Source organism: Parasteatoda tepidariorum, chromosome 7 (genome assembly GCF_043381705.1).
Source record: "Parasteatoda tepidariorum isolate YZ-2023 chromosome 7, CAS_Ptep_4.0, whole genome shotgun sequence".
Lineage (NCBI taxonomy): Eukaryota > Metazoa > Arthropoda > Arachnida > Araneae > Theridiidae > Parasteatoda > Parasteatoda tepidariorum.
In genome coordinates this window covers 57,552,841-57,563,270 of record NC_092210.1, presented here as the reverse complement: position 1 = coordinate 57,563,270, position 10,430 = coordinate 57,552,841, and the positions used below count along the sequence as shown (strand labels likewise).

The following is a 10,430-nucleotide window of genomic DNA, read 5'->3' as shown; positions in this document are numbered from 1 at the left end:
ATTAAGTGCCGCTTGGGTTATTTATGAAGTACATTCTTGTAGATATGGGGGATCAGTAATTTAGCTGCATATTTCTGAAAAAAGCTAAAATATGTTCTTCAAGAGGAAAATAAATGGTAAAACGGAAAATTATGGAAATTTTGTCTAAAATAAAATATTTAGCTCTAAAATCCACAAGTTTTTTTTTCTGTTACGCGTAAGGCACAATAAAATCGTAACAAAATCAAAACAGATAAAAAAAATTTAAAAATTGTTTTGATTAAAACAACACCAAACCAATCACAAAGTTAAAACTGTAGATTAATGAACTGGTTGAAAAATAAATTGTATTATTAACATAACCACCAAACAGAAATATAAATTAACCTCAAAGTAAACTTACCTTCTTGCACTCACTTGAAAAGTAAACACTACAATCATTTTTATTTGGTCTTTTAGGATCTAATCTTCAATAAGTCATTAAAAAAGAATACGTACTAAATAGTTTCATGAACTTTTAGAAGTTAAATTAGAAAAGTCAGAATCATCTTGTTTCATTGTACTTTGGTCTACTAAGCTTCAGATTATTCATTTTTATTCCGAATTTAATATCTAGGATGATTTGGTAGGGTGCAGCCAATCCAACATGAGCACTCGGATAGCGGTTTCGAATTCCGTCGCAAATTTTGAATGTATTTTTATGATTCCACTCTCTAATTTATGTTATTGATCTATTAATTGTGCTGCAGTGGACTGAACGTGAAGACACGATTCCCTAAATAAAGTATCTACCTTATCTATTAATTCTGGGCTTTGTGGAACCACCCTGACCGAGAGGTATTGTCCTTCAAACGCTCTGTAGCGTACAGGTAGAGGGTTCGAATCTCGTCGTAACCCTGGATGTATCTTCGTGCTGTCCTTCTCTGATTTGTACTATCTGCCTCTATTTTTCAAAGGCTTATATATCGTGCTTATGTAACTGTGCACACAAGCCTACATATGTGTGTACCAATAAATAAATAAATAAATTGTACATACTGACTTGCTCGTTCAATAAATAGAAGGACTTGTAAATCCTTGTTTAACAGAAGAACAGAGAATTAGAGAAGGAATTAGTGAAGGAAAATAGGATGAAAATTAGAGAAGGACAATACAACGCTGCATATATAGTTACAGCGGGGTTTGAGCCAGCTACCTCAATGCTTCAGAACTTTTGGCGGAAGGGAACATGGAGTCCCCTAATTTGTGATATCATTTCCTCCAATCGACAGGGTTTTTTTAACTGTTCTTTGCGGCTTTCTCATATTGAGGGTTTAAATTCGAAATCTGTAAAGGAAGATTTTAGATTAAGAAAAAATACATTTTTGTGTTCGATTTCGTAAAAGTGTTTGTGTTTTCATGTTTCGTTCATATGTTCTACACATAGCAACTGAACTTAATTTTTTTTTTCAAATTGTATTTGTTTGATTTGAAAGTAAGTCGTTATAAAAACTTTTCCACAAGCCTGTGCCCGAAAAAATCCTTAGACTATCGTCGAGCACATGCAACTTAATAGCAACATTTAAACCTTTGATAAGTAAATCAGGATGATAATTTCTTCTCGTTTACTATGCAAGATGTTGTATTACGACCACCCTTAACAAGTATTTTCAGAATTTTAAGACAAAAAACTATGTGTGGTTGAAGTTGCAAATTAATACATTAGTACATATACATAGAAACTTAAATTTTTCTAAACTCTAATCAGTTATCAAGTATTGATAGCAGCGAAGGTGGGATATTAAAACCGGTTTGTTTGTGTAATGGGGCCTGGGGTACATTCAAGTTTCGCTATATAAAATATGTCCTACCTTCAAATGAATTGATTTTAGGTTGAATTAAAAACGCTTTGCTCTATCTCACTTAAATGTTAATTTGCGACCTCTAATCTGCATAGCTTTAATCTCCTTTTGTTCTCGATTCTATAAATATATGTATAAAAGATAGTCTTAAATAAATGAAGATAATTTTTGATAACTAAAAAGGAAATAAAATAAAATGAGTTTACAAATTAAAACCATAATGAAAAATCTTAGTTAATAAAAAATGAACTCGGATGTTTTCAGAATTTATGCTTTACACATGAGTAACAGCAACTCGAGAAGAAGAAAGACAGCTGAATTCAGCTGGTTGTCTATAAACAGGCGGCGTGTTAGCGGTACCGCTATTAGGTTTAGACATTTTTGGCTTATTATTAAGCTGAATCAATTTTCGGATCAGATTTAATTGGGTACCTAAAAGCGACGTCACGCGTGGGTATCCAACCTGATTGGTTGCTGAATCGTGGGATTTGCTTATACTATGTTGAGCAGCCTATTAAGATATCCTACTAGTTTCGACAATTTTTTATAAATATTGACACTAATTTTTTTAAAAAAGCTAGCTTATATTTTTTATTATTTGCAAAAACTTACAAAACTATAGCAAAAAAAATATTATAAATTTTTATTTTTTAAAAAAATGGCCATTTTTAGGTAAAAACAAGTTTTTTTTTTGCATATACGGTAAACAATGTAAAAAAATTCTTTGTGGATTTTATTTAGATGGCTATCAACTATGTTTTGAACTATTATCTTAAAAGCAAGTGTATATACTGAGTTAGGGATCAATATAGTTTAAAAAGTTGTTAAAGTATTTAAAAATTTTCGCACGAGTCTTTACGAAAAAGCAAACATAAAAAATTAAATTCTATTTCTTTCTCTTAGTCTGTAGTTCAAAACGTGTATTCTATTATCATAAACATTCATGAAAAATTGTAGACAGTTATTTTATATTGAGATAAACGCGTTTAAAGACTTAAAATCACTAGTCCATCCACTGTTATCACCTTGCACAAGAACTGCTATAACTTTGTAAATAATTGGAGTGCATTGATTAAACAAAAGAAAAGTATTTTCAGAAGGCTACGACTACAGGGATTCTAAATTTATGATAAACTTAATTTCGATCCAAAATCATGTTTTTGCATTAGTCAGATGTTTTAAGCTTGACAACAACAATTGACTAATCTTTCAGGTACCCAATTTACAAAAAAGCACTCCAAACTATACTTCACACTTTTTCATGACAGGGAACATTTAACATGTGCGATTCTTTTAACAAATGCCCATTTTATTTTCACATTTATTTCAGCTGGAAGCACATTTTACATAGTCTGTCTGAAGTTGGAAGAAACACGATTCCAAAGGATTAGAATTAAAATACTTCCATTTTTGCAATCCTCATTTCGTTCAGTTCTGCAGTAATTTTATGTTGACTGCCACTATTTAGAGGTTTACAACATGAACACATAAAATGATCACTACAAGTCAGAGCACTGAGTTTTTCTTCTTCATCAATATCCATAAGTTTTGTCAGCGATTTGTTGTTTTGTCCTTCTGTCTTCTGTTATCTCATGTCTTCTTCGCTCGTCAGGATGCAGTTTTTTATTACCATTTGTGCCACCTTTGTCAGAACCTAATGTAAGGAGAGAAAAAAATATTTCTTCAATTTAGCTTTACACAAGTTTTAAGAAAGTAAAATTGGAATCAACTATCACATGCTTACTTCACTTTCGAACCGGGCTTTTCATTGAGTGAAAAATGCACATTATTGATTAACGAGACTCAACGTCCAATATATTGGACAATATTTGATATAATTTTATGGCTTGAAAAATAATATTTTAAGATTTGATATTCTGTTCATGTGCCTCCACAAAGTGATTGTCTACGTGAAAACATAATTCGCTTCATTTTCGTTGGCTGGAGTTTTTAATTACAATAAAAAATTATAAGAGAGATAAGATATTATATTGGAGTAAACTTTCGGATAATTTTATGGTATATAAATATCTTATTATTTAAGTCTTGATAATTTTGTTTCATAACCAAAAAGAGAAATGTTACACTATAACAAAATCCCAAAACGTGTAAAATGTGTTCAAAATGAAAATTTAAAATTTTTTTAGGTACTAATCAAAAATAATTAATCAAAACATTATTTGCCTTTAATAAATGAAATTTTTTTAAATTTATTTTTCCCATATTTTCTAATCTACATATTTTAATACAGAAATATCATATATTGCCTGCTTTATTTAAAGCTTTATCTTAGGAAGTAAAATTTTTGAAATTATACAGCGGCCTAGGCCAATAGGCCCATACGCCAAATACAATGGATCATTAAAATAGGTCAACAGACAAATCAAAGTACAAGTAAAGTTATCCGTATGAATATCAGTTTGAATCAGTATGAATTTTAATTATGAAAGAAATAACATTTCAAGAAAAAACTTACAGTTTGCGTAAAATAACATGAGAAAGAATCTAAGTGAAGAAAAAATACATACGCTGCAATTTTGAATGAGACAAGAGCTCAGAATCAGAGCTTATATCACGCCTCCTGCTATTCTTTAAGGAAGGTAAGATTCCGAATCGTTTCTTCAATGGCTCATCCAATTCGTCTAATTTATGTAGTCTCTGTTTGAAATAAGCATATTTTGTAACATAAAATCATCATTTTTCAATATGAAACCAACAAGCAAATCTAACGCAACTGCAGAATATGACATTATGGCAGTCTTCTGGTTCACAAGCCAGAAATGGTTTTGTGATTCTTAAAGTTTGCTTTAGATGCTTAAAACTTGTGTTCTGAATACTAATTTAATTTTATATAGAGCGAAGTGTTTTAATATTAACGATCCTTATAATAATCGACTGCAAGACAAGAATAGTCTGTCTCATACATTCATTACTGAAGTATAAAGGAATATAACAAAAAAAAGTTCCAAATTTCTACTGTCATATGCCATAATAAAATAACAAAAATATGAATTATACTGCCAGGGGGCTAATAATTTTAGGCCCACATACGTGGTCCTCATGTTTGAACTAAGTAAAATAATATAAATATTTGAAATGTTAAATTGCTCTTAAGCTAGGAACAAGCCTGCATAATGTTGTATTATGGTCTATTTAAATACAACGATGGAGAGAGATAAATGTTTAGAAAAAATATACTTTAAGAAATACGAGATTTTTTTACAATGAGATGCAATATTAAATGCAATACCAATGCTTACTAATGCATTACTGCATGAAATCTCAGTTTCAAAACTATTTTAAATATGCAAACGAAGCAAAATAAATAACTATTCAAAAGAATGTAACATGAACTACAAAAATATATTTAATTCTTGAGGGTAAAGTTTCAAAATTAAGGGAAAAAAACTCGAAAAGTTAAAGTTATTAAGAATATGTATGTACAGTAATATAAAAGAATTAATTAAAATACATTAAAAATATTGCTAAATAGATATAAAACTGAAAACTTATAATACTATGAGATTTCTGTTGACTACCTGTCATAAATTGTCATAACATACGGGGACCTGCATGATCTTGACTGTATTTTTAAATATTAACTAAATATAAATTTAAAAGTTTCATACAGATCACAGAAATACTAATTTAAAAGAAAAAAATTATTTTTAGAATAACTAAATTATATATTAGTGAAAATTAGTTACATTTTCGAGCTAGTGGATTTAGCATCATTTTTCGAATCTCAATTCTCAATCTCAATCTCAAATCTCAGTTGAAGCTCTGTACATACAAGTTACAAATATTTGTTAAATGATGCAGACACAATTTATCTCTAACGTCCAAACGAAGTTTTGATTACTTTCTGACGTAAGCGAAAAGCACAAATAAAATTTGAAAGAAAATAATGATATAAAATAAAATATTAAAAACTAAGTTTTTCATGTGAATGAAAAAGAAGAAAATATTTTTGTCAGATCTAAAACAAAAGGCGCATCACTTTCATAATAAATTTTATTCAACACTGAAAATTAATCCCTGAAAAGTAATCCAGTGTAAACTTTTCGATTCTGTGACAAAAATTATATTATTTTCTCATTTGGATAGAATAGTTCCTAAAATTTTCATTTAATTTCTAATTTAATCCATCAGTTATTCATTTAACTATTATAACTATAGTTTTAAACCCAGGTAGCTTACCTGCGAGTTATAGTCAGATGAATCACTACTTCTTCCGTTTGAGCTGGATCTTGTTGTGGAATCTATTTGGCTGCCTATTGATCCCGATCTGGAAAATAAATAATGCATAGATTATGAATAGTCTTTCCGGTTCAATTAATATTCTTTTATTAACAAATGATGATTGAGATTACGCATGCAACTGTTTAACCAATATCCGTGACTATAAAAAATAATAATACGAGAATGTATAGGAAATTGGCACCTTTATCGAATAAAATAAATTGGAGTAGAAATTGAATGAAATTTTATTTGATTTAGTAGCAAGAAAAAAATCAGATACTTACGTATCTTACATAAAAAAAGGAGAGAAAAAAGACGTTTGGGGCACTGAAAGTCGAACAGCTATTTTCAAAACTCATGAAATATCTTCATTGTTGTTGTTGCTTACTTCTCATCTGGTCTGACGGAGTCAGATCAGATCAAAGAATCCTTATCATCCAAAAAAATCAGATCAAAGAGTCCTTATCATTCAAAAAAAATCAGATCAAAGAATCCGAATCATTCAAAAAAATCAAATCAAAGAATCCTTATCATTCAAAAAAATCAGATCAAAGAATCCTTATCATTCAAAAACATCATGTACGAGAAGAGGAGATGAATGAAATTCCTCTCATACCAGTCACAAACAGTCCAATATGTGTTCAGGAGAAGCCTGATCCTGGTGGCGCTTGGGGCAAAGTGGGTATATTTTTATACCCTCTGAAAAACGCAAACTCTTTAAGTGACCTCTGGCGAGGCGCGAGATGGTGGTACAGATTTTCCCCTCTTAAGAAAGGGTCAAGGCTAGGCCTGACCTACTAATATCCCGATACCAATGGTGAGTAGGAGATCCGTGGAGACTCAGAGCGTTCGTCTCCCAATGAGATTGAACCGGGTTCGAATCCCAGCAATAGCTGGTCAATACGAATTCCGCACATGGCCGACATGGTTAAGTATCCTCAGTGGCTGACGGATCATGGGTTTGAGTCCGCTTGCCGTTTGACTAACCGTGGAGGTTTTCGAGGTTTTACACTTCCTATGTAGCGCAAATGCGGGTTAGTTCAATCAAAAAAGTCCTCCATGAAGGCAACATTTTCCCCAATACTTGATCCTGGAGCTCCCTTGTCGTTTGGATTGGGTTCAAAATTACAGAGATACGGAGCTGTACTTTGATAGTGGTAATCTCAAAATTGGGTCGGCTGTTCAACGATGGTTATGAAATAAAATTAAATGGTCAGTAGGAGGTATCAACCAATCCGTCTTAATTTGAGATTACTTCTTTGAGAAAATATTCAAAATATGTTAGCCCTGAAGAAGAAGCGGGGAAGAGACAGTAACATGCTCTTGAAAGACTATCTGCCAAGTCATTTTCGCGTAAATTCACGTGGGACGAAATCCATTAAATATGTATATTATGCTGAAGGGTTTTGATTTGTACAGGTCCCCCATGTGGGTCCAGTTATTAAGATATTGCATTGAGCTGCGGCTACCTGTCAATATCGAAATGTCTTTTAAGTGTTAAATCAATCAATGTTTTTTTACTTATAAAAAGACCAATTATTCTCAATAAATTGAGTGCATATTGTTATAACTTAATATTATTAACGAAGCTCGAGTTTTTTTTATTTATACATTAATTTTTAAATTTCTGTATGTATGCCATGAATTATTGAGTTAAATATACTATGAATAAACATATGAAATTTTCTTTTCGTCTACACATCTAAAAATGCAACCAACATTTAAGGGTACAATTTGTTACATTCGACCTGTTGAAAGCCGAATAACATGCATTGTTTAATTTTAAAAATTAAAATGTATTGCTCACTAATTTTCATTCGCCTTTGACGAGTTTTATAATTCAGATTGATAGGTTTATTTTTTTAGTAGAATTTTTTTAAGACCAAGACCTTAAGACTCTTATCAAGTTCTCAAAACAGGGGACTCAGAAATTCAAAATTTCTTGGATCCGGGACTAACATTTAGAAACTATCATTCCATGGTAAAACAACTAGAGTACAACAGCTTTTTGTATTTAACATTTTAATAAACTTTTTCATGGTAATTGCGATCATTTAGACACCCGAGATTTGTATACTTTTGTCCCAACAATAATATTTTAAAATGTGTTTCTTGGTAAGTTTGATATCTTGCACCAAACAATGAAGGAGACAACTGTCAACCATGGGAGAAAGCTGTTTTATTTTTTAACGAACGTATCAAGCCACTAAACATTCTATTATAAATGTGCTTTTATTCAGGTTTGATTTGACAAACCAAAGAACGGAGGAGTTGTACGTCTACTACAGAAGATAACAATCTTATTTATTTTGGTCAGGGAACTTGTCAGATTATCAAAAATCCAGTTTAAAAATGATGCCGAGTTGAATATTACAGAAATACAAACGTTTACATGTAAACATACAGTACATACGAACTTTAAAAAATCTTACCTTCTTTCATGCAGTGATGAGGTGGAATTGGAAGAGTTAGAAAATCTTGATTGAGCCCTTCTGTGAGGAAGTAAAGGAGGTAATTGTGAATTTCCTGAATACTCATCGGATCCTCTTCTGAATGGTTGCCGCTTTCTTCGCATAAACAATCGTCGCTCATTGTCAATATGGTCGCTGGAATGAATAGTAGATAAGAAACTAACAGATTACACAGTAGTGGGACCAAAAGGTCTTACAAAATAAATGGTCAAAATTGTAAAAGGAGATGGGACACATCGTTCGTTCGTTCGTTGTAGTGGAACTGAGCGACTGAGGCCTTACAGCCCTTTAGATGGGGCACATCAAAAGGATTGAAATAAAATGTATCAATTATCTATCTATGACTGAAATCGTCATCATTGCGCACCACTCTTGGCGCCTCCACCGATGAGCTGTTTGTGCGTATTTGATCCAGTACTTTAATTACCAAAATTAGCTAAGTTTATATTTTCTAATAATTATTCTCTAAAATTGCATTTAAGCAGGTGGAAATCAATTCGCCATCATTGTTATCAGATCTTTAAATTGCAATAAAATAGTTATTTTCTAGGACAATTTGAATACAATTTTTTACAAAAAATAATTCAAATACATTAAATTAGAAAAAATTAAGATAATTTAGATAAATGATTTCACTAGTTAGAATACGCATGAACGGCTCGTTCATAAAGGGCAGGCGAGGTTTGCGGCTTGCGATGGTAATACATTTTAACTAAGAAACTCATTACCAGTACCCTTTCTCATTGCCAGCGCAAACAACTCTTGCACCTCTTTTGTTGCCTTCTGTACTTCTTGTGACTTAATTTTAGAAATAAGAAATGTTTTACTCATAGAAATAACTAAAGAGTCTGTCTCAGGAGTACGATATTGATCTCTTAGAAAAGATGTTTAAGACAAGTTATAAGCTAAGTACAATTTTTCTTAGGTTTTATATTTTTTTCATTCTAACGGCAAGCACTGAACTTCGTCTCGGAAGATGCTGGATTTGTTGCTCATATTACACTACTCGGTGAACACCTGTGAATCTGTGTCACGGAGATAAGCAACATGATCCAAGTCATACTGTCTCAGAGCGGGCCACATTCATAGAGATGGCCACTGTCACCCATCACAATAAAACAGAGGGCAACACACAGTGAGAACATTCCTGCTCTGAACTGGGTTTGATCCTTCAACAGTTGTTTTGCAGTCACAAAACGCTGACCGCTCGGCAACCTGGCTGGCGTGATTTATTGGGTGAGCAATTCTTTTAGGAAGCACCATATAAAGTGTATTAACGTTACCCTCAAAGTAAGAAAGACAGATAGTGCAGAGAAGAGGGTAAGAATATCCATGCTTCTGACCAAGATTCGAACCCAGATCATTTTTGACGTAAGTTAAGCTCCCTCACCACAATATACGCCGTTCGACAATACCGGGTTCATAGACTAATTGCAATTGTAAGTAGAGCCTATGCATTCGTGAACAAAGCATACAATTGTTTTTTTGTCATCACAATAAGAAATTTATAATCTGTGAATATTTCAAATTTAGTACCAAAAACAAACTGATAAAATTTTTTACAACCATTAAATATTGCGAGGAGCTCTTTCTCAATATCCGTACACTTGCGTTGGAGTCTGGGATAATGTTGAAGAAGCCATACGCAACAGGTACAAGATGGATAATTGATAAGAAGGTGGTTGGCACTGTACAGAGAAAAACTGAATCACCAAGGTTATACTTTGTTAACGAAACTAAACAATTGCTTGTAAATCCTACAGATTCCTCAGCTGAAAGACGATTTGAAGGAAGCTCCTTTTGAAGAAGAAAACAATAGTTGCTTGCTAGAAACAGATATCTAGATTCACCAGTCTCTTGACTCAGAAGAAAGATAAATCTCCCAAAGCTGCAGTTA

At 32.1% G+C, this 10,430-nt stretch overlaps 1 protein-coding gene across 1 annotated transcript in view; it reads right to left on the bottom strand.

The window, feature by feature from the left end:
• Positions 1 to 3,111: 3,111 nt before the first annotated feature.
• Positions 3,112 to 10,430, bottom strand: part of LOC107450648 (kinesin-like protein KIF19) — a gene marked incomplete in the record, with an annotated part of 76,142 nt that continues 68,823 nt past the window's right edge. The window contains 4 exon segments of the mRNA XM_043039640.2: positions 3,112 to 3,474; positions 4,349 to 4,478; positions 6,021 to 6,108; positions 8,495 to 8,668. Coding sequence (XP_042895574.2) covers positions 3,353 to 3,474; positions 4,349 to 4,478; positions 6,021 to 6,108; positions 8,495 to 8,668 — 514 coding nt within the window.